Source organism: Pantherophis guttatus, chromosome 2 (assembly GCF_059756535.1).
Source record: "Pantherophis guttatus breed Tessera chromosome 2, ASM5975653v1, whole genome shotgun sequence".
Lineage (NCBI taxonomy): Eukaryota > Metazoa > Chordata > Lepidosauria > Squamata > Colubridae > Pantherophis > Pantherophis guttatus.
Genome location: NC_142064.1, coordinates 212,107,522 through 212,132,661, shown reverse-complemented (window position 1 = coordinate 212,132,661; position 25,140 = coordinate 212,107,522). Strand labels below are relative to the sequence as shown.

Genomic DNA, 25,140 nt, shown 5'->3' with positions numbered 1-25,140 from the left:
CACCAAATTAATGAATGTTTCAGGGGGAAGTAATTACAAGTATCATTTGTAAATAATAGAAGTATGGGGTAGGCAGTTATGGCAAATAAGTCTATGATTAGGAACAAACGTACAGATCTGAAACAGACAAACAGAGAAAATATACTAAAGGTTCTGAGGTTTGATAACCAGACAAATAATGTTCAAATTAACATTAAAATACAACAGCAATATACTTTTTTTTACAGAGAAACGTAATATCAGAAGTATGTGAATCAGCATGGTGTATTCATTTAGAAGTTGGACAGGATGAGGAAGATCCAAGTTCAGAACCACCCTCAGCCACGGAACTTCAGTGGAGGACTTTAAACAGATTATCTCATTTCTCAGCCCAACCTACCCCACAATTTTCTTATATTGGGAATAAAAGGAAGTGGTGGATGGGATACTCTGCTAAATAAAACACCTAGAATTCCTGGAAGAAAAAGCAAACAGAGAGAAAGACATGTATAAACCATAGATCTCTCTGTGTAAATAATATTTCAGTTCTTCTGGCATTCGAGATTCAAGCAGAAATCATGGTGTTTTTAAAAAAAAAAAAACAATTTGAACTTTATGCAGCACATTTGTAATTGAGACATCTTCCATTTTTTAATGAGAAACTCCCACAGTGTGTCATATGCATGAATGCACCGACACACAATACTTCAACAAGTCTACTTCAAGTTCGAAAAGATCGGTTTCAAAATAAGAATATCCATTTCTACTTTCATTTCATTTTTGTTTAGATTTAGATTTGAAATGTTTTTGCTAAATAAACCTTGGACATCAGAACAGTAAAGCCAAGCAACACATCTGGCCATTTTTAATAAGAAAGGAAAGTTTAATCTTAACCAAAATGTATTTACAAACATTATTAGCTATACAGTTTATTCTAATAAAATATGTTTCACTTTAAAACCATTCACACGAAATGTCTTCATCAGCTTTGGGGGAGAATCAGTTAGCTTTGCTCTGAGCAATTTTTTGTTGATTCTCAAGACACTCCTTCAGCTTGTCCTCTGTTAATGTCAATCTTTGTTCTAGAATGGACACAGTCTGCAAAATGAGAAAGATAATGACAGAATGTGATATAGGGTTAGCATAAGTCAAGACAACAATTCTATGTAACTACTTAGAACAAGTCAGATTCATGTGAGAACACCATCTGAAGAAATATCTGTAATATTAAGCTATGCTGCCCATTTTATTTAAGGATACCATGGGCTGTTTTTCTAAGAAAGGAGTGCAATAGAATAAATTACTAAAAAGCAATAAACTCACACAAAAAATCATGCACTGGCAAAAACACAATATTGCAAAAGAAAACATTTCGCCACATTACGTATCAATTTGCTGGCCATTCCCTATAATTTAATGGGAAATTATTATCTAAAGTAGAAAAGTATATAATTTGCTAAATAATTCATTACTATTAATCTTAGCCTTTGAGAAAAGCTAACATTGAAAAGAAAATATAGCCTTAATTCCACATTAAGGCTCAGCAAGCAGAAAGGATGGAGAATTGTCCTTTTTCCAATTTTGCTTCTCCTAATAATTGATCTTACAGCCTCAGGAAGAACAAGCTTGCTCTTTTATATGTTTGTTTTGATTCTCCAGCATAGTATTGTCTACAAAACATTAAACAATATTGGACCCAACCCCAATCTAAAAGAACTCTCTGATCATCAAGTATAGGGAGAGACCCTTTCAGAAATTTAGTGACTTCCCTTGCAATTCAAGAGCTTCCTTGAAGCAGGAGTAGAATAAGGACTGGTAAAAATATTTTGAATTAAACTTTATTCTCATCCCCACAGGTATGAGTGACAGCAACTGACTGACACCAAAGATGGCAGTAACGTACATTCAAGGTCACCGTGGTAGAGCAGTAATTTGTATGTCTGCAATGAAGTATCTGATAAGAGAAAATTTCTTGTTGCTTGCAAAGAAATATCAGAAATAAATCCATTTTGAAGCTATAGCCAAGATTTTGTTTTGCTGACCACAGAAAATTATGGGAAGATTGGGAGATTAACTTTTGCGTCTTTTTTTTGTCTTTGTATGTGTGCCTTCCAGTTACACATGGCAATTTTACTCCTGGCAATTGCCTGGATAGGTTCCTGCAATTTTCTTGGCAAGATTTTCAGGAATGGCTTGCCCTTATCTGCTTCCCAGGGCTCAGAGAGTGACTAGTCAAGGTCACCCAGTTGTCATTGTGCCTATTGCAGAATTAGAACTCATGGTTTCCCAACTTCTTGTCTGATGCCTTAACGACTAGACCAAACTGGCTCACTTTGCAAAAGCCTAGCATATAATAGCGCCAGGCTCATATATATTACTAGGAAAGCTAAATTATCATTTTTCATTAGATACCAAATTATTACACTCTTAGCAATTTACAACATCTGCTAGAATATCTTACTGTCATGAAGCCAAAATAATAATGGGAACAAGTTTCCTATTACTTCCATGTTGAGTAGCTGATGCTATAAGAACGCCATTAATCCCTACAGATAATCCTCAATTTACAACAATTGGCACTGGAATTTTGATAACTAAGCAATGCAATTGTTAAGTGAGTCATCATGTGGAGTCCCAATTTTATGACCATTCTTACTACAATTATTAAACAAATTACATGGTTGTTAAGTGAATCACATAGTTATTAAGCAAATCTTCAAGTCCACTGCAACAAATTAACTTTGCTTGTCGGAAGCTGGCTTGAGAAGATTGCAAATAGCAATCGTGTGATTGCAACGTGCTGCAATCATCATAAAGGTGAGCAGTTTGACAAGCCCCCAAATTGCATTCATGTGACTGCAGGATGATGCAATGGTTATAAATTCAAGGAAGGATCGTAAGTCATTTTTTCTGAGTTCATCGTAACCTCAAACCATTGTTAAATGAACATTTGTAAGTTGAGGACTAGCTGTAGTAGGGAAATGGGCCAGGTACAGCTTGGGAAAATACTATGCAACGAAGTTTGCTGAATGATACAGAGTTCTACACAATGGGATTAAACAATCTGGTAATGGTTCCATTAGTTTCCTTATCCTCTTTTAAGCCTTATGACTGATTAAAAAAAAACACATATTTAAAATGATTGTGGCTATATAGTTTAGACAGATTAGAAAGTAGAGTGACACTCCTTCAGTAACGTGGTATGTGTTTAGATCCCTCTGCTGTTCATTCTAGGGTACTAATCAAAGAAGTGCTAATAGTACGATATAGTTCTTGCTTGAAACTTCTTCAAGTTCACTGCAACAAAGCTTTTCTTCTGGAATTTGTCACCATGGAGGAACAATATAGAAAAAACTCTTTCCCAACCCAAAATATCTTAAAGATTGGTGCCAACATGCAGTAATGAAGCAAAGTTTTCAAGTCAAAAAACATTTTAAAGCTACTAAGCATGGACTACTACAGACTATTTTTTTAAAATATTGCAGATAATAACCATTACATACTGTACAATAAACACGAAGTAAAGTATTTTTGCGTACATGAATAAAAGGACTACATAAAATGATCAGAATATCTCCATTACCCTCAGTATTTTTACAACTTTTTTTTTTCAGGGATGGCATTACATATGTCCAGTAATACTCAAAAGCCTCCTGTATTATACCCAACCACATCCAGAGCAGGCAGTTAGCCATTCTTAATGTCACTGTCCTGGCTGAACTAAAAGTTTCTCCGTCCCTAGGCCATGTGACTCTGGGCCAAAAGCAGGCACCATTCATTGCAGCCACTCTGAAAATAGCACCCGTTTTCGGGACACAGCTATGAAGCCAAGGATGCTAAGGCACATAGAGGCCTGTCCTCCTTCCCTCACATGAGGGAACTCTTCTAAAGATAAATGCTCATTTAGTGACAGGGGTTGGGTAGGATGGTGTGGGACCCAGTGGAGTGGGAACTGGTCCAAATCTTGCAGGGACCCTCAAGGTCAGGAAGCAGAGCACAGGATGCTTCAGGGGTGGAGAAAGCCTGGGACAGGCAGGTCTGGGCCTGTACTAGCCCTCCCATGGCTTTCCCCATCCCTGAGGCACTCTATGCTGTACTTAATGACCAGCACAGTCACTTAATAACCACACTGGGAAGAGCAGGGAATGCTCAAAGCAGTGAATGCAGCCCAGAAATAAAACATTGGATACACAACTGAATGGATAACATCATCATCATCATCATCTCATGATCATTTTGCTTAACAACCATCACAACTTACAAACATAATGGGCAGGTTCCATTATGGTCATAGGTTAAGAATTATCTATAGGGCTATATGCCTCACGCCAATCCAAATGAATTCCCAAAGCAAAATTCTTTTATGAAATTTTCTGTACTGTACTCTTCTAATTTCCCTGAGACTTTTAAGATTCAGATTTGCCATCATTCTTCAGATTGGGAAGCCATTCTCTTTTTTCTTTATCTGAAATCTGGATGTGGAAAGTATCACACAATTCCAGCCCTGTTATTTCTACTAATTAGCATCTGCATTTGAACACTTTCATGTGTGCATGCATATATGTATTTTTATATTTGAACATAGCAGAAGACATATTCCAAAAAAGAGCTGGCTGGGGCAAAAATTGAATTAACTGAATTAATAACTATATTAATTAACCTGCATATATCAATTATTCTCTTCACATGTAAAAATACGACGACATACTCTGAGAAGTGACCTGAGCATTGGAAACCTCTCTAGGTTTCCAATCTGAACTAGCTCTATGCCAGTAAAAAAAAAATAGCAAAAAATGGGAAACCTGATCATCTCTTCTTATATAAATGTACTAAACTTTTCCAATCATACAGTCCAACTTTAAAGAAAAGTCACCTCACAATTTTCCAAATAGGGTCACACTGTATATAAATCTATCACTACCACCAGCCACAGTGTCTGTATACGGAAAGTACTGTATAGGGAAAATACTGAATGCCAGGAACCTCTGTGGCATGTTGGCTAAGGAGTTTGAATAAGAGCGAATCAAGGTCAAATCCAACCCATTGAATCAGTCACTATCTCTAAGCCAAACCTATCTTGTCTGTTTTGGGAAAAAAACTGGATAAAAGAATGACATATATGCCTCCTTGAGAAAGAATGAAAGACAAATGAAAGTTAAAATGTCAAGCTTTTTGCTATGAACACTTATTTATTAGATATGTGTGTCACCCGTCTAGTCTAGTAGCAACTAGCATGTAAGGCAGGAAGTTCCTAGCTATAAATTATGCACACAAGCTAATTCCAAACATTAGCAATTTACAGGCAAAGAAATGTAAAATGCTGTGAATCAGAAAATTCTGCTTTGCCTCCCCTCACTAATCCATTATAATGCAAGGCAAGTATACAAGCATTTTTTGTTTACAACTTAATTTTCATATGTAGTTATCCAGAAGTTTCTTCATCATGTTCCTCACACTGATTCTTCCATAACAGCATTGTTATAAAACTATTTATAATATTATGACATTTCATCAAAATGCCAAAGTCTTCTCTACCTGAGTGAGAACATCCAACTGTCCCACGATGTGCTGGAGAGTACTGGTAAGCCCAATCTCATCAAACTGTACTTGCTGTTTTTGGATTAATTCTGCCGTTCCAGCTTCTTGAGTTTTTTGTCTAACTGGAAAATCTCCAGAATCCATCCCCAGTTGCTGGAGGATGAGAGACACAATGAAGGTAATGAAACAAAAGACCTGTCACTCTCATCACATACACATTTAAATTGGCACAAACATATGCATAGAAGCTTATGGCACAGAAGAGGTGCCTAAACCAAGGAGTTGTGCCAATGTTGCCTTCAATCTCCATGGTTGGGGAACAAAGATTTGAAGAAGGAAGCTGTTTTTGTTACAGATCTTCTGTTTCTTGTTGCTGGAGGGAGATGGTGGCAGTTGTTACCTGCAGTTCATGTCTGGGACCTCCAGGAATTGAAACAGCAAAAACCTGGAGCAAAATCAATGGCAGAAAGGTGCAAGTCCCAGAAAGCTTGCAAGCCGGCAGGCAGGTGACTGCTGTGGTACGAGTGTGTTGCGGGTGCACCAAAGATGGGAAGACATGCAAGTGGCTGCTGCGGTCAGGCACAAGTGCAGTCAGATGGGGAGGGAGGGACAGTGTGCAGGAAAGTGGTAGGAGCAACTTACTGAGACGACTTGAAACCTTCCCTCTGGCTTCCCCATTGACTTTACTTGTGGAAAGCCAGCCGGGAAGGTTGCAAATTGCAACGACATGACCGTTAATTAATTGCCAAGTGCCTGAATCATTATCATATGATCATTAACGTGCTGGACAGCTCAAACTTCAAGGACTGATTTTAAGTACCACTCATTTAGCACCATTCTAAGTTCAGTCACTGAACAAGTGATCAATAACTGAGGATAACCTGTACACAAATATGAGAAATATGTCTTATCAGTTTGAGGGTGAGCTTTTATCCGTATTCTGATGACACCCAGCTATGTATCTCCATCCTTGGCTGGACACAAGATCCAATAGATGAAGGAAAATCCACATAGGCTTATTTTTCATTTTGGGCATATCCCCAGAGAGAAAATAATGAAAAAGAGACAGAGAGAGTGTGTGTGCGATTATAAACTGTATTAAGCTAAATTTAATTTAGTTTTGTCCTGGCCCTGACCATGTTTGGGAGTCCAAAGAATGTTTATGGTTCTCATCTAATAAAAGAAGATCATTTTCATGTTAAAATATTGTATGTAAATATTTTTAATTTTTTAAAATATTTTTAAAACGTATTATAAACAAACAATAGTCTCCTGATAAGTATACATTCAATTTGGCTTACCTTTTCATGTCCGTAATTTCCAGCTTTTTGTTGCTCGCTATAGCCAGTGTCCATCGGTTTCTGCAATCAAACGTTTGAGAAGAATCTGTGTTATTCTACATGCTTGCAATTTCACTATAAGCATCCAGATATTCAATCTGCCTTCCCCAAATCTCAAGTCCTATACCATCTCTTACTTTAACAAATGTCCCATCAATTAAAGAATATCATCTGGCAGGCCTGCCTGGTGGAACATCTTCTCCCACCCCCAGGTCAGACTGGCTCTGACCCTAATGGACTTTTCAAGACCCTGAAGACTTCACTGTGCTCCCAAGCATGGGGGTCAAAGTTAAATGGCTGTACTGATGGTAGTTTGGATGTTAACTATTTATTTTGTCTTCTTGTTGGCTTTGTTATTAGCCACCCAGAGTCACTTTGAGGAGATGGACAACCATTTAAATCCTGACTGGCCTTTTCCTCTGTTTATAGTGCAGTCATTTTATTTATTTATTTATTTATTACATGTATTTATATGCCGCCATTCTCCCGAAGGACTCAGGGCGGCATATATTTTGATAAGCTATTGTTTGTTTGTTTTATCAAGAGTCCTGATTTTAAATAACCTATGCTGGACTCCTGTTGTTTCCTCTGGTTTTCTTCAAACCAAAGCCTTTCCAACTTTATACCTTCAAATTTCATCATTGCAGTGAAGGAATTGATGCCTTCAGACTCTCAATCAAGGAAATGTTCACACTTGCATAACAACAAAGTGGCTGTTTGGCCATAAAATTATTCTCCAGATGTACTTTTTGAGCTCCACAATCAATATAAAAACATCAACTATTGGAAGGGAAACTATGTAATTATACTGGTAAAGAGATGACACTTATTTTAGTTCATTGTTCCAGTTCAAAATTTATTCAGCACAATAGAATGTTTAATACTAACAGTAGATGGAATCAAAGCCAGAAAAATGTTAAATGGAAAGATAGAGAAATGAGTGTTAGTTCAATTATCAGCCACTAAGAATCCTTATTATCTAATTGTTTATAATCTCTACTAAAATATTGGAATTGAAACAGTTGTGGGATAGAAAGGAGAAAAAAAGCAGTCTTTATTTGAATTATTTGAATCACTGATTATTCTTGTTAATTAAGTTGGCCAAATTAGACAAAACAATGTATCTACAAATAATATTAAAAACATCAATGCATTGAGAACTGAAAAAGAAATGTTATTTACAGAAGCATAAATTCAATAATAATCTTGTAAAACAATTTCTAATGATTTTATTTATTAAATTTTTTGCCATTCATCTCACCCAAAGGTGGCTCTTTTATCCAATATTAAAATATTTCACATATTTTCTTCACTATAACTTACAAGAAGTCTACAAAATCTATCTGATAGGCAGTAAATCCATTTATTGTAGTATCAAGACCTAGTAGGTGTACCTTTTCTCTCAGGTAGAAAGCTGACAGATAAACAAAGAATGGAGTCAAAACATCTTTGGTCACTTCAGATTCAAATGTTCTTTACTCTTTGCCTTGGAATGTTTCATATATTTTAACATTCTAAAATTATTAACCCGCCCTATCAATTATTTTTATTTTTTACCCACTGCATTATTTTTTAAAATCTATCTGTAAACTAATGATAATTATCAGTGACAAATAATTATGTGAGAAATGCTAAGTAAGGAATATGTAAAAAAAAAAAAGCTGAAAATACAGAGCACTAGACCTATTTTATATTAACATTTCTTTCAAATAGAGCTAAGAATTAGGTCACTGTATTATGGTTTCATGGTTCAAAATGGTAGAGTGTACCATAATAAGAAAAATCGGCATGTACAGTGGTTAGAAAGTCAGATTGTTAAACATGTCTTTTCATTTCTATCCACTAACACATGAGTTTCTTTCTACTACTTTTAGTGTTTTCCTTGTAATAACAGCACCCATCAATTTTAACTCAAATAAAATTTCTAAAGCTCTACAGCAGTTAAAAACTCTCAGTTATCAAAATCAATCCACTTCTATTTCAAATTCTCTTGATCTTTCTGAGGATGAATTATCATCACTACTGACAGATTATCAGCAAATACTGTATTTTTTGGAGTATAAGACGCTCCAGAGTATAAGATGCAGCTTACTTTTTGGGGAGGAAAAAAAATATCTGCCTACCAGGTATTCATCTGGCTAGCATCCTTAGCCTGGTCAGCTTCAGCACATTACTTCGCTGATTTTGAGCATGCACAGTTGGGGCTGAAAAAAGCTTCAAAAGCACAGCTGATCGTCAGAGGGAGCTCAAGTGAAGCTTGGAAGGGGTAAGAGAAGGCAGCAGCTGTTCCGGGTAGCCATTTTGGGCACCACGCATTGCGTTTTAAGCCTCCAAATGCATTGCGTTTTCGGGCTGTGATCGGCGGCAATGTGCTTTGGCGATCCACGCAGTCTTGAAGGGCTCTCAAACAGAGCATTTGGAGGATGAAAATGCAACGCGGGGAGCCCAAAAGCACAAACCATTGTCGGGGGCAATCTCTGCAGGCAGGAAGGGGTCGTGCGGAGGCTGAAGGGGGGGAGCCGGTGGATGGGCGAGGCTACATTCGGAGTATAAGACGCACCCAAATTTTCAGCCTCTTTTAGGGGGGGGAAGTGTGTCTTATACTCTGAAAAATACGGTATTTGGAAAAAGCAAACAAGATGAGAGCCGATATAATGTAACACATTGGTTATAGTGTTAAATTAAGATTGGGAAAATCTAACCTCAATTGCTCTTCAACCAAAGACTTTGCTAAGTTAAAAAAAAAAGGCCAATTGCATTTTCTCAGGCCAGCCCACCTCCTGGTTGTATTACAGGTAGTCCTTGACTTACAACTATTCGTTTAGTTCAAAGTTACAATCATTTGTTTAGTTCAAAGTTACAATGAAAAAAGTAACTTATGACTGTTTTTCACACTTACAACCCTTGCACCATCTCCAAGGACACATGATCAAAATTTGGGCTCTTGGCAACTGATTCATATTTATGACGGTTGCAGCGTCCTGGGGTCATGCAATCCCCTTTTGCAACCAAAGTCAAGCAAAGTCAATAGGAAAGGCAGATTCACTTAACAACCATGTGACTAACTTAACAACTGCAGTGATCCACTTAAGAAAGACCGTAAAATAGGGAACAATTCACTCAACTAGTGTCTCACTTATCAACAGAAATGTTAGGCTCAATTATGGTCGTAAGCCGAGCACTGCCTGTACTGTATTAAATAAATATAGTAGTCTTATTATCTAAGTTTGGTGTTATGATTATGGTATCAGGCTAGAAACGAGGAGACCATGTGTTCTAGTTCTGCATTACGCACGAGGCCAGCTGGGTGATCTTGGGCCAGTCACTCTGTCTCAGCCCTAGGAAGGAACTAATGACAAACCATTTCTGAAAAAGCTTGCCAAGGACTTGTTCAGGAAGTTTCTGAAAATTGCACACTACCAAACAGAAGGGGGGAAAAAATCTAAGAATTCAGGATATACTGTTGTGTCAAACCAGAAGAGAAAAATTTAGAATAGCAATTCCATCAACTTACCATGCCGTTAAAACAGCCATTCATATGCATAATGGAGTTCTGTGTTTTCAGATTATTACCATAATCATTTGCATTCATAGTATATTTCTGGCCTTGTATTGTATCACTATAATCAGCAGTATCAAAGTTTGTCTTCCAAACCATTACCTACGAAAGTAAAATTGTAAACATGTTTAAATAATCAGACTCAGGATCATAGGAAGTTCATTTCCATAAATTCATTTCCATTTCTTTGTCCCATTCCAAATTCTTTCAGAATACAACCTGGAGTTTACATGTTATTCATGTGCACAATAACATCACATCACTGATCCACAAAAGAGCAGAGAGAAAATACTAAACGTTGTTGTTGTTGTTATTTAAGCTAATGAAACATTCATTTCATCATATGTGAACCTTCTTCCCAAGGAAGCCCAGAACCACTAATAATAAAATGAGGAGCTTTAACACTGACACTTCTAAACCATCAATGGTTAAAGACAAGGTAGCCCTTTCCATATGTCTACTTCACAGAATTCCCAACTCTTTTGACTCAATGGGCACATTTTGTAATTTCAGAGTAGGGCACAAATGCTCACAAGCACTGGTTGATGAATGGAGGGTTTTCTTGCCAATTCACAAAATAATTGTCACAGCAGGTATAATCTGTTACAAAACAGCAAATGATTAGGTTACTCCCTGATGCCCTCTCTAAGACATTTACTGAAGGCACAATTAGATTGGTGAGCATGGGAGTGTTCATGCAGCATCTGTTTGCAACCCCCAAAGCCAAATGCATCTTTTCTTGCAGTTCAGCAATTACAGGAAACAGCACAACTGCTTCAAGGAACTGCAGTTAGGGCACTATATAAGCATACCCATGCATTCCAAAGCACTTTTTTGCCTTGGAATCAAATGGCTTGCACAGTACTTGTGAGCACACACTATTTCTGCCCTATAGGTGTACTTGCTACAGGGTTATTTACAAAAGCAGTACCTGCTCATCAAAGCCTCCAGACGCAAACAAATCTCCTGTTCTTGAAAAAGAAACACAGGTAGCTGGTCCCTATAAGGTTAAAAGAACAACCATTTAGTATAGATTGGAGGTACTAAATATCCATGTGAAAGCCTTGTGCCGATGGCATATTTTTCCTATTACCCTGTTTCCTCCAAAATAAGACATCCCCTTATAATAAGCCCAATCCGGCTTTCGAGCGCATAGCAATAAGGCCAAGCGCTTATTTCAGGGTTCAAAAAATATAAGACAGGATGTTATTTTCGGGGAAACATGGTACAATACCCACACTAAGCTATTTGAACAACAATATTGATTTTGATTGGATCTATATAGAACTGTGCATATAAATAATACATACAAAATAGTGCTCTTTTCATTAATGGTAGTCTACATTGTATTCTTTTTAATTTTATCTTGTAAATTGCCTTGAGATCACTTTGTGTTGAAAATCTGGCATGAACTCATTTTAATGAAAATAGATGAATACAACTGTACTTGATTTTCCCTAAGAAGTCTTTATTGTTCCTAGATCGCTCTTATTTCTAAGTCATACACAACAGTATCCACCATCCCACTGAACAGCAGTAATTTCCCTAACAGATGATAGATGACTAATACATGAGTCATGAAGCATGGTTTCCCTAACAATCACGTATCAACAATGGTTCTACGCATTCATTCCAAACCTTGTTTATAGTTTAAGGGAAAAGTACTGCATAAATGAAGATACCGTACTTAAAATGCAGTCAGAATATATCAAATTGTGTAGCTGTAAATGTCAGCAATTAAACTCCATCTCCCTAACAAGCTTTCTGGTTTGAAAAGTAAGCACCATTGTAATTAAAGACAGCAATGTAAACTTAGCAGTATTCTCTATGTAATCAACTGGCAACTGATTCCGGTACAGAAATATGTTACGTCAAAGTACATTTAAGACATCTTGGGCTTTTCCTATGAGTAAGTATCCCAGAGAAGTAATCAACTGTTAAGATTATAAACCATATTTGAGCCAAGCAATGTCTTTAGTACAAACATGCAAAGTTACATAAAAATGTAACAAACTCTTAATCCAACTGACTAATATTACTCGCAGAATTAACACTTAATTATTAATCCTTGCATCTTTAAGCCTACTTTTATCTATTGTTAATATAATAGATTTAGCTACAGCTCATTAATTAGAAATATGACATTTAGTAAATTATATACTGCACAAAATAAACAGTGCAAAAACATATCCCCAAGTCTTTCTAGCATATTCCTACTAACAACATGGAGAACTTGCTAAAGTCAACTATAATGCAGATGACAGATTACCAAGTACACAGGAATAAAAACTGGGAGAACAGGTTGTCTCAGAAATGTTAGATTCAAGTATCATAGATAAAAATTTACAACTTTGATCAACATTAAATCAATGGTTAATTAGAGCTTACAGATATAAAAATTGCATTCTATCATTACCAGAGCCTCCACAGCACGACAGGATCTGTGGCACAGATCCTTACACACTATGCTTTTTTTCAAAGAATTCTCCCCTCCAAAACTCAAACAACCTCCCTCACCCAAATAAGGTCATGCCTTATCTTTATGAACATGGATATAAACTGTGATGTGCCAGTTCTGTTGAAATCCCATGTGAATATCATGGATATCTAGCTGCATCTGTGCCTTGTAACTGTTTTTGTGCAATAGCGCTCACTGGAAAAAGCAATGAATTCTTTTACTTGTTTGTTATTTAAACTTCTCAATTTCCTTTCATAGAGACTTGGAGAACCAAATGCTGGTTCTTTGTAGGCTTGGCAGAAGAAGCTCATGCACATTTAGGATAAAATGCTTAAAAGAAAATCTTTCATCTTTTCTATTATGATCAACCTCTGTTCAAACTGTAGGGGGAGGAAAAGTGAAGAGGGATAGGACATGTGGCCAGGTGGGCATTTTGCTTCCTGACTACCTGCAGCCGTGTGGCTGCATATTGCAATGTGTTGTATGTGCAGCTCCTTTCAAAAACTCTTCTGCAACATCACTTAATACAAAATGTATCTGCAGAGTTATTGACTAGAATCAACTGGAGTAGGCATAGCACTTATAAAACTGGTTACTGGTACATTTCTGGGCACAATTCTAAGTACTGATTATTGTACCGATGAAATTCTAAAGAGCTTGGAAGTAGATTCTGCAAAAGATATTACAACATATCACATCAATCTTTCTGGAGCCATTGTTCCTTTACCAAAGACTCATTCTCAAATTACTCTGGATCATAATGGTCCCTTCATGAAATACTGCCACTACACACACACACTGCAGTTTGCCTGGTATCATTTTTTATAATTTTTTTATGCCCAGCAATTAATTTTTTATATAGTCATGTTTCCCAACATATTTAACCTGTTTTAGCTAGGTTTTAATGGGTTTTGTGCTTTTTAAAACTCTACTGAATTTATAGTTGTTGTTAGTTGCGAAGTTATGTCCGACCCATCGCGACCCGATGGACAACGTTCCTCCAGGTCTTTCTGTCCTCTACCATCCCCTGAAGTTCATTTAAGCTCACACCGACTGCTTCAGTGACTTTATAGTTACTGGATTTTAATTGCATTATTATTATTTTATTCTATTTGATTTTTTTAGAATTTTAACATATAAACTTTTGTGAGCCTTGAAGTTAAAAAAAGACTGATCTTTTTAGAATATTGTATGCTATTAACCAAACTGCTACATGAGATTTTTTTAAAAATTGGTTCTTGGGAAAATGCAGACTCAGAATTCTTGAAATTCTGAGAAAATATTGGAGCATATTTTTTTTAAAAAAATAACACTTAAATCAATTGATTTTCAGTTCAAACATAATCACACCAAAATATGCCTTAAAAACATTTTTGTAATATCATCTGTATAACTGAACCTCTACAATATGTAAAAGGTATAAATGAATTCATCTGTAAGTTATATATAACAACTTCTGCTATAGAATTGTTTACATAGTTATTGCACGCACAAATGCTATATAATACTTCTGAAACAACTCTCCTTACCTGGTGACCATGCAAGGTATACAATAGCCTGCCTTCTAATAAATCCAATATTTTTAGTGTTGAATCATTAGAAGCAGTAATGAGGTAGTTTCCAGAGGAATGAAAGGACAGGCAATTCACTGAAGCACTATGAACTACAAAAAAGAAAAAGAAACACAAACAAATATTTGCATGTCACATTAAAAAAAAAAAAGATAAAGTAGTCCCTGTGGAGTTTATTTCACTAATCATTACCGACTATAGGGACAGTGCTGATCTTTTTTTCAAGGCCAATGAGTCAGCATTGTCCGAAGATATTTCTGTGGTCATGTGGCCAGCATGATATCACAGAGTGCTGTTACCTTCCCAAAGAAGCAGTACCTATTTATCTACTCACACTTGCATGCTTTTGAACTTCTAGGTTGGCAGGAACTGGGGCGACCACAGGAGTTCACCCCATTGTGTGGTGCTCGGGTCTCGAACCTGGACTGCCGGGTTTTCCAGCCGACAAGCCCAACGTCTTAACCACTGAACAACCGTGCCACCTTATGTTACATACATTCACTTAAATTAAAGGTATAAAATAGAGAAAAGTGAAACAATCATTCAAATAAAATAACTGGAAAAAATTAACTCTTAATTTGTTACAGTACAGCTTAGCTCTCAAGCATCCTCATGTAGAAAAAACACTGGTGCAGTTTTATGTGAATAGTAACAAATATGAATTTTGGACAGATTAATGGCACTGCACCTCAGAAATGTCCCAAGTCCATCAAAGAACTGTGAGTTCTAGGCCTCTTTTTGGCATGAAAGCCCCCTGGGTGACTTTGGGCTAGTCACTCCCTCTCAGACCAACCCACTTTACCCGCTTAGCTCCCTCCCCCCATATTTGCCCTTTGGGCCACCCTGCACCCTGCCTTGCTACAGGGTGCAATACACAGCCCCAAGAAATAAAGCTTTAAACACTGGAGCAAAAGTTTGCTAGAGAAGCTGGGTCCGAAAAGGAGACCACAAAGGCAATGCGGCACTGGGTGCAAAAGGCAAACAGTTGATGCGGGAACTGGGAGAGAAGGCAGATGACAAACAAATACTTGCTGGTGCTTTTTAAGGCTTCCCAAAAGCGTGGCAAGCACTACAGAGCTATGCAATTCTGAGGCTACTTGTTGCCCCATTTGCTACCCCACAAAGCAGGCTGCAGGGTGGACAGAGATGAGAAGGGAGATGGGGGGGTGGGGGGAATTGGAAGCAGTCCCTGACCTTATTGAGGCTCAGGGCCAGGAAGGACTGAACCTGGAATAACTTGGATTGGGGCAGGTACTCTCTTAATGACCTGTGAAGCCCAATTAATGACTGCAACAGGGAAAACTGGGATTGGCATCATAAATCAATGAGATCAGGCAATGCCTCATTTTGTGACCGCAGACTTACAATGGAAATTCCAGTCCCAATTGTACAATTGTGGCTGTAAATTGAGGACTACTTGTAGTCATGTTTCATTGTGAAATAAACATATACACTAAAGATATAATATCACCATTTTTCAAATATTTAACTGCCTAAAGTTAATAGTACTGTCCATACATAATATTTATTTTATTTTATTTATTTTATTTTATTTATATACCGCCCTTCTCCCGAAGGACTCAGGGCGGTGAACAGCCATAATAAAAACAATGTACAAAATAGAATTTAAAAGCAGTACGATAATAGTACGATCAGAAAGGAATTGGGGGCTGCATTGTTTAAAAAAGGATATTTTTATATAAAAATGATGTCCGCATACTGCTTAACTTCCAAAACAAAGTTCTTCATGCAGTCAAATATGAAGTCCTTTCAAATGTTCATTAGAAAAAATAGCAAAAAAGCATGCTTTTTTCATTATTTATTTATTTATTGGTTCGATTTATATGCCACCCTTCTCCGGAGACTCAGGGCAGCTTATTGGGAGTTTATTGTTCTCTGACACTCTTACAATAAACTTAGCAAATATTCTGTTAACTGGTTACATGGGTTTTGTTGCTCCCATAACTACAATTTAATGAATGGATTAGAACGGACTGAGTTTAGAGAAAACACTAAGATGGACTCAATCAAATCACATGATGATGTGCAGCAGTGAGCACAGCCAGTCTAACAATGCACAGGTTACTTACCTTGATAATGTTGCAGCAGCCTGTTCATCCTGACATCCCATACTTTCACTGTGTTATCAGTGCCAGCTGAAGCAATGGATGTACCACTGGGATGAAAGTCCACATGGGGGACAAACCTGTAATGATTAAAAATGAGGGAAAAGATCTAAACCAAAAATGAAAAAAAGTTGCTCAAGTGTTGTCTTAAAAGTTACATGGTTGATCTGTTTCCTAGAGAGTTTTTTAAAAGTGCTGCTTGACTAGTGAATACTTCTTAAACTTTCCTGATAAAGCAAACCCATCAGGGAATTATCTCATTAAAAATATGTATGTGACAGTACACACCTTACCTCTTTAGAAGCAGAGAATCTGCAGAAAGGGTCATAACATTTTTGTTCCTCCATTTTCAGATTTGAAAAACTTCCATTGGTTGATTGATCTTAGAACTTAGAACAACAGAGTTGGAAGGGACCTTGGAGGTCTTCTAGTCCAACCCCCTGCCTAGGCAAGGAACCCTACACCACTTCAGACAAATGGTTATCCAACATCTTCTTAAAAATTTCCAGTGTTGGGGCATTCACAACTTCTGCAGGCAAGTTGTTCCATTGATTAATTGTTCTAACTGTCAGGAAATTTCTCCTTAGTTCTAAATTGCTTCTCTCCTTGATTAGGATCTCCTTGATCGATCTCCTTGAAGGGAGGCATGCTCATCCCAGGGAGACATTGCCTTCTTGCAGCAGGATAAAGGTACCGCATTTTTCGGAGTATAAGACGCACCTTTTTCCCCCCGAAAAGGGGGTGAAAATTTAGATGTGTCTTATACACCGAATGTAGCCCCGCCCACCCTCTTGCCCCCACCCTTTGCCTGCCTCGCAGCAGTTACCTCCTTGCAAGCAAACAGCAAGAAAAAACAGCTTCTTTCAGCTTCAGCACAGTCTAATTAGCATAAGTTGATTGGATCAGTCTCCAGACTCTCAGCTGATTTGCTCTCAGCTGTTTTGCGCAGGGCTCTGCTGCTTGCTGCAAAGAGGTAAATTGCTGGAGCAGATTTTTTTTTCCTTGTGCTAATCAAGCTATGCTGAAAATGAAAATGAAAGTAAAGCAGGCTGTTTGCTGCAACGAGGCAAAATTGCTCAGAGGCAGAAGGAGATTTCTTTTTCTTCTTTTCCTCACCAAAAAAGGTGCGTCTTATACTCTGGTGCGTCTTATACTCCGAAAAATGTGGTACATCACCACAATAAGTATGCAGCTTCTTTACTTCATAAAGCTCAATGCAAGGAGATGGCTAAAGCAAGGTCCAGCATTTAGCTCTTACATTTTTAGCTTTGCTTCCCATTTAGAACTGCAAGAGTCTCATGGTTACATGATGGTCTCTACCTACCTTACTTATTTTCATTAGAAACCTAAAAAAGAGTTAACTAGAAAGTCAGGTGTTTGATCAGGTCACTGCAATAGCTGTAATGTTGAGTCTTATGTAACCACAATGATTCTAACAACTAGAAGTAGCTTCCATTCCATGGGAGCATTAGGACAAACTGAATCCCTGAATCAACAATATGCATAGTCTAATAACTTTCACCAAAGACAGAAGAATGGATCATCCTAAATTATGGGTCTAGCTGGGTTTGACAGAATCTTGTAATAACATGAGGTTATAAATATTTTAAATTAAGTAAGCATTTTTATAAGGATGATGGTTGTACAAGACTACAAGTTTTTCATGAATGAAGGCAAATATACGTGTCCCAGGATGTTGCAGGAACCAATCTGAATTGGTCACCGGGACCAGAGATTTAATCGTCTGAGCTTTCAGACTTGTGCTGGAGCCCATCCTTAGGGAACTTCTATCTAGCAGAATGTGTTAGCAAAAAATTCTGTTAGGGAGAAGTCCCCTGAGGATGGGCTCCAGCACGAGTACAAAAGCTAGGAAGACTAAACCTCTGGTCCCGGTGACTGACTCATATTGGATCCTACTACAGTATTTGCATAAAGTTTCAAGCCTGAACTCCCTGAAATTTAGTTGTAGCTCTATGAGAACAGCTTAGAATAAAGGGTACTTCTATGACCAGTCTTCAGTGAAATTCTCTCAATAAACGTTCACTCTAATTATAAACTTTATATTCAGTATTCTATAAATCACAGTAAATTATTCTGTACTCTTTGAGAGGCTTTTCTAGTCACTTTTTTATTTCAGCTCACTGGTTTTTTGGACTAATTGTACCTCTGCAAAGCTACCTTTATGATCTTTATCCCCAAGTGCCTTTTATGTCACTCAATAGTTTGAAAGAGCTAAGGAGAAACAGGGTTTTCATCAAGTGTGGGTGGAAGGAAAAGCCAAGCGGTTCCACTGATGGTAGAAATTGTTAGAATTTAACTTAAGTAATAATGCTTGTGGGCCACTGCTTTGATTTTTAATATAGCAAAGTACATAAAATTCATTACAAAAACTGCACCACTTTTAAAACATTTTAATTAATTGTTAACCTGGTATGCTGCCTGACTTAAATAAGTGGTATAGCATTATTATTTTTTAAAGAGATATTTCTTTATAGGCTTAAAAAAAAATAAGACAAGCCCCAATGAACTATAACTGATACTTGCCCACCATGCTCACAAAAAGAATGTATACATTCTCGGCTTGCTTTATCCCAGAGTTTGACTGTTTTGTCATCACTGGATGATACAATCAATCTTCCATCAGGAGAAAACCTGCAGCAAAGACATTTGTGGAAGCACATTTAGTAATATTCAATGGAAATTATATCTGAGTTATTCTCAGCGGAAAATTACTAGAACGGTGGCAATATTACCTGGTTATAAGGGGCTCTGTGAACCATTCAGAGCGATGTTTCACAAGCAACAAAAGCCCCCATTCAAACCCACTGCTTAAAAACAATGAGGTATTGGGCCCTCTCCAAAGTTCACTGTGACCACTTTGAGGGCCTTCTCACATTGTTGGAGGACTCATACACAGTACATGCACCGAAAGCAAGTCCAGCGGGGCTGTTACCAAAACAACCCCACCCCCACCCCCACCGCCCAAATGGCTTGCACAGCTATAATAGTTAATAAGACACTTGTTTTAAATCAGAGAACCATTTTTTTCTGTTCCTTCTCTGACAAGCTATTATTTTACCTATTCTATAGCCAGAACAATGGATTTCTATGGTTTTTTGACAGCTCTTAATATATCAGCCAATAATAATAGACATTCTCAATCAGAGCCTTTCTTTTTGAAAAACATGTTTCCATTTTTCCTGTCCTGTATGATCTAAATTTCTAAGTATTAAAAGGAAAAGAAAACTAGTTAGCAGTGAAGTTCTCTTCATACCTATTTCGAAATGAAACCTATTGAGTTTGATAGTATTTAGCTTCAGTTAAACTTTTTTGAAAGGCCTTCAGAAAAAGCATATTACACAACTGAATACATGCTATTGCTTCTAAAAATCTAAGTTTTTTTCTTTAGTTGAAAAAGCAAGTGGGTGAAACTTCTCCCTTCTTCCATTCATATCATGTAAAACAGCTGATTTTATTCTACATTATTCTCATTTAATCTAAAGTAGTAATTATCCCTTCCAATAAGATAGAGGTGTATAGAAAGGAGATCTGGAATATGAAATGTGGCTAGTTCCTAAAGTATATAGGTAAGCATGAAAGTACATTACAGATCTTCACAGATATTGTTTGAGAGCGCCCTAGTCAAAATCTTTTTCTGTTTCTGCAAATAGCATTGCATAGAGACAATGAGAGGGTGCACTGTCGGCCTATCCTGCCTCGCAACTTTTCTGTCTCCTCTTAGTCTACATATTTGAGGAAAATCTAAATCCTCAGCAACAGTTTTCTACTTCCAGAGTTTCCCTCCAATGGATAAACAGAATGAGACTGCAAAGAATTTAAGAACAAGGCAAGGCTACTGCACCTAGCTTCCTATGCAATATTGGTCTCTAAAACTCTGAACACAGCTGTTGTCACATGACAGTCCGATAACCTATACATCAGAGGTGTCAAACTCGCATCGTCATGGCAGTGTCACGTGACGTATCGCAACTTTTTCCCCCTGAGCTAAACCAGGCATGGGTGTGGCCAGCGCATGACGCATCTGGCCCATGGGCCACGAGATGTGACAGCCCTGCTATACATTATCACAAAATCATTTTTTTAAAAAAGACTTACTTAGCACAACGAACCCAGTTTATGTGTTGATTCAGGGAAAATAAGAATTTTTGTCTGTGGACAGCCCATACTTTGATTGTTTTGTCATCAGAGGCTGTAACCAATGACTGGCCATCGTTAGAAAAGTGAACGCTTCTGACTGTTGCTGTATGAGCCTTGAATGAAGTCGATTCTCCCTTGCTTAGTTTAGGGAAACAAACACACAAAAATTATGATACTAACTTCGAAATCATTCAGTACTTGTACACATTTGTTTTAACATACACATTTACATTAACAGAAATTTGTTGAATTTAGATATATACAGTACAGCAAACGGGGTGAAAATTTAGGTGCATCTTATACACCAAATGCATAAGAAAGAAAGAAAGAAAGAAAGAAAGAAAGAAAGAAAGAAAGAAAGAAAGAAAGAAAGAAAGAAAGAAAGAAAGAAAGAAAGAAAGAAAGAAAGAAAGAAAGAAAGAAAGGAGGGAGGGAGGGAGGGAGGGAGGGAGGGAGGGAGGGAGGGAGGGAGGGAGGGAGGGAGGGAGGGAGGGAGGAAAGTTCTATTTCAATTTATAGTCTGGAATAAGTGATTAGTTTAATAGTTGTGCAAAATAATCAATTAATACTTGGAGTAATAAAACAGTGATCTACTAAAACTGTGAGGCAACAAAGAAAAGTAGAACATCATGTTAAGCGTTTTCATATAAAAAGAAAAAAGACATATGAACACGAGCAAACTGAAAACTGAGAAGCTCTTTAATCAGATGAGGAAAAATCACAATTAGGAACATATATAATTCCATCACAGAAAAACAAATATTTTCTGTATTTATTGTGTGTCATCTAGCCAAATTTTATTTATTTATTTATTCCAAACACAGGTACCAAGTTGCTACCTCAGTGTAAACTGAAGTAGATTTTCATGCAATAAGTAATGTATTTATCTTCTTACTATAGAGTTACAAACAGCAAAAACATAAAAATTCCTAGTTCAGCATAGAGTTTAAAAAATGACTGCTATAGATCTTTTTTTTTTAAATCTTTAAAATTCATCCTATCTTCCCATGCATCATGGATTAAAGGAGATAAATGAATATTTTTTTCTATTTAAGTAAGGATGGGAATCAAGAAAAAAAAGGTAACCAGTATAATTTATTATACTTACACACTTGGAACCCATAAACGAACTGTTTTGTCTCTAGAACCTGAAGCAATCAGGTGGCCAGATGGTGAAAAATTAACACACATTACTGCATCTTTGTGACCCACAAAGCGATAGGCTCTCATCTGAGGTTTCATACTCCAGATCATCAAACAAGAGTCCATAGAGCCACTTACTAAATGAAATAAAAATATGTTCATTATAATTTTAAATGACTAGAAATAAATCACTTATTTTACAGTGGGAAAAAAGGAGTGGCCAGTTTCATCAAACTACTCGTTCAACAGATTTTCCTAATGTACTTCTGGAGGCTCTTCTTAAAAGTAAACAAATAACAAAATGAAGAATGAAAAGCAACTATGTCATTCCAAACTACTATTACAATTAAGACAGCTGTCTCCAAACTTTCTGGCTTTACGGATAGGGGAGGGGAGAGGATGGTTTGGTGCGAGCGGCAGGCAAGTTCAGCTCCATTTGCGCAAGCAGCAGGCATGCATGCCCACCACTCACACAAGTGGAGCTGTGCACACATATGCATCACTTGTCGCTTCTGCTAGTTCTGAGTGGGCCGCAGGCCAGTAGTGGGCCACGGCCCAGAGGTTGGGGACCCCTGAACTAGGAGGTACCTCCAATTTATCCTTTTTTAAAATCAGAATAATCTGTAGTATCCCTTCAGTTCTCTGAAACATATGACTTTGTGCCTAAGATTAACATATTTGCAAACTGCTCTCGTCCCTTAAAGTTAAATGTAATGTTTTAACTCTATGTGTGTGTGTGTGTGTGTGTGTGTGTGTGTGTGCGTGCGTGTATGTGTAATTAGGACATCTTTTGGAAACTTCACACTGGAGACATCATAATGCTTATTTTAGGAAATAAATCTGAACAAAATGATGCTTAGAGAGTAACTTACCTAGCTGTTTCTTATTTAGACTGAAATCCACACTAGTTATTGCATCCCGGTGGCCTTTGAAATTCCTTTCCAAAGTTGGGTCTTCCTATATAAATGTTATATTGAAACAAATGTTATTTTACAAGAATGCAAACATATTCTTAAATATTCATGTATCTTATGATGGTAAATGCAGGGAGATGCATCCTGCCTCTTTGTTTACATCTTAGTTAATTTTTTGCATTTCTTGTATCATTTTTCTTTATACACCTTGGACTTAGGTTAATTTAATTACTCGATGATGTTTATCATACTTCCGTAGAAAAAGAAAAAAAATCTATGATTCAGAAAGTATTTTTTCAAATCATCTACATCCATTTCTGACAACTGTCACTATTCTGATACTTATTCCTCCCGCCAGGGGCGTAGGAGGAGAGAGGGGAAGGCTTCCTACATTTTAAATAGTGATAAAAAAAGATGCATAGGGATACAGGAAGACAAACCTAGTACATGGATTTGTTAAAGAGAAAAATCCCTGCACCCACATAGGGGTTACCAATACAAAGAAAGGGGGTGGGGGCGTTCTTCCAGGCACAGAAGGACAGGTCGGGCTTGACAAAGGGGTGGACTAGAACAGGAGTCTCCAACCTTGGCAACTTTAAACCTGGAGGACTTCAACTCCCAGAATTCCCTAGCCAGCAATGCTGCGCCGAGGCAGCAGCCCACGATTTGGGGGGGGGGGGCTGAGCCAGCCTAATTTGGCTCAAATCAGCGGCCCAAGCGCGAGTTCTGGCTTCTCGGCGGGCCTGGCTCTCTCCGCAGATTTGCTGCCTCGGGCCGGCCTCGCTTCAATCAATCCAGCCCCACTTTCTCCCTGCCTCTTCGGTCCCTGCCTCCTCCGACATCGCTTCAGCATTGCCCCTTACCAGGCATGGGAAAGCCATCGCGCCCCGAGAGAGCCGCAACGGAACTCAAGGGCCGCCCCGATTGTTGCCGCCGGAGGAATTCAGTTTGCCCGCTCCTCCGACCGCCTTAGTAACGGCGTTCCTGCCTTAAAGGGGAAGACGGCGTGGAAAGGAGGGGGAAAAAACTCTCCGCCGACACAAAAGGGGCCAACTCGGAAGCGGCCGCTTTTTGTAACATTCTGGTGGAAACTTCTTGCAGCTTAAACTCTGCTTAATAAAGTAAGTGTTCCGTGTGAACACAGCAACAAGGCTGCATTTCATAGTCGGCATTAACATTTTCTTGGGAATACCCTCCATCTATTTTGTTTACTGCTAATCTCCATTTGAAAGGATCCAGTAAACTCTTCCTTAAGGTGAAAGCAACCAATAAACGGACACCAACAAATTACCTCTGTGCCTCCTGACCTCTTTGGGCACACCCTCTGCATGCAAATCTTATTTTCCTCCACTGCTAATCTTTGTTCCCTCCCTGTAGAAAAATATTGGCATAGTTGTGAGAATACTACTGTCTTTTATGGCTGGCATAGGTGCTGGGTTTTGAAAGACTACTGAGAATGAAATAAATCAGAAAGCTTATATTTTTATCTGTTCCCTGGGCTTGTAGCAGTGTGGAGTTCTGAAAGCACTAAGCCTGTATTCTCCTAAGAGTAAAAGCAGAATGCAGTCTAAGCCATCTTTCAAAATTCACCCACCTGCAACCTTGCTGAATAGTTGTATAGGTTGCAGCATTTGGGAACAGATTCATCCTTCCTTGTTTTGCTGTGTAAGTTAAAGCAGGAAGACATAGGTCAAAACTTGAGTTCATATCGCTGTCAAGATTGGCTACGATTCTTTTTATAATTCATATATTATCCCCATAATATAATATATGTATATATATATTATTATGTTAAGTATATTATATTAATATATATGTATGTGTATATATATATACAATATATTTATCAATATATTTACTGATAAATATATTACAAGAATAATTACTTCCTCCCCTTGCAAATCAGGCCCAAAATATATAAACTACTACATCTATTTGCATCCAAATTGACCTCTTGTACATCTTTCTACTACATACTGTAGGAACCTACCCCCACCCCAATTAAAATATTTATTCTTAATATTAAAAAGCGGCAGGATAGAATATTCTCCCAAAAAAATCTTAACAAAGCCAGAAAGCAGCCCGTCTTTCTGCCATAGGAAAACTAGAATATATGTAACAGGTAACCCAACAATAAAATTAAACTTCAAAGCCTTCTATTCACAATCTATTATTGTAATTATCTCATAGAAATTCTACAATGGCTTCCGATCTACTCCATCATTATCTCTGATCAGTCCAGGAAAAAATATCCTCATCAGTATTTTAATAATTAACTTTTCCTTAAGATTTTAATAGAGAACTTCCCAACAATTACTTTTCATTCCCCTGAATCATAAACCTCTGTTGTAAAT

At 37.6% G+C, this 25,140-nt stretch overlaps 1 protein-coding gene across 3 annotated transcripts in view; it reads right to left on the bottom strand.

Annotated features, from left to right (window-relative positions):
* Nucleotides 1-841: 841 nt before the first annotated feature.
* Nucleotides 842-25,140, bottom strand: part of POC1A (POC1 centriolar protein A) — a 39,679-nt gene continuing 15,380 nt past the window's right edge. Inside the window, exons 1-12 of one of the 3 annotated variants that reach the window (XM_087887734.1) lie at nucleotides 24,381-24,401; nucleotides 22,745-22,829; nucleotides 21,838-22,009; nucleotides 20,688-20,867; nucleotides 19,116-19,223; nucleotides 16,536-16,651; nucleotides 14,404-14,537; nucleotides 11,348-11,416; nucleotides 10,372-10,518; nucleotides 6,819-6,878; nucleotides 5,515-5,670; nucleotides 842-1,077 (exon numbers count right to left, since the gene is read on the bottom strand). In XM_087887734.1, coding sequence (XP_087743860.1) covers nucleotides 979-1,077; nucleotides 5,515-5,670; nucleotides 6,819-6,878; nucleotides 10,372-10,518; nucleotides 11,348-11,416; nucleotides 14,404-14,537; nucleotides 16,536-16,651; nucleotides 19,116-19,223; nucleotides 20,688-20,867; nucleotides 21,838-21,998 — 1,230 coding nt within the window. In that variant the 5' untranslated portion in view covers nucleotides 21,999-22,009; nucleotides 22,745-22,829; nucleotides 24,381-24,401 and the 3' untranslated portion in view covers nucleotides 842-978. Of the gene's footprint in view, nucleotides 1,078-5,514; nucleotides 5,671-6,818; nucleotides 6,879-10,371; nucleotides 10,519-11,347; nucleotides 11,417-14,403; nucleotides 14,538-16,535; nucleotides 16,652-19,115; nucleotides 19,224-20,687; nucleotides 20,868-21,837; nucleotides 22,010-22,744; nucleotides 22,830-23,649; nucleotides 23,795-24,380; nucleotides 24,402-25,140 lie in introns of those variants that run through there. The other 2 variants (XM_034439398.3, XM_087887735.1) reach the window with 2 other exon arrangements.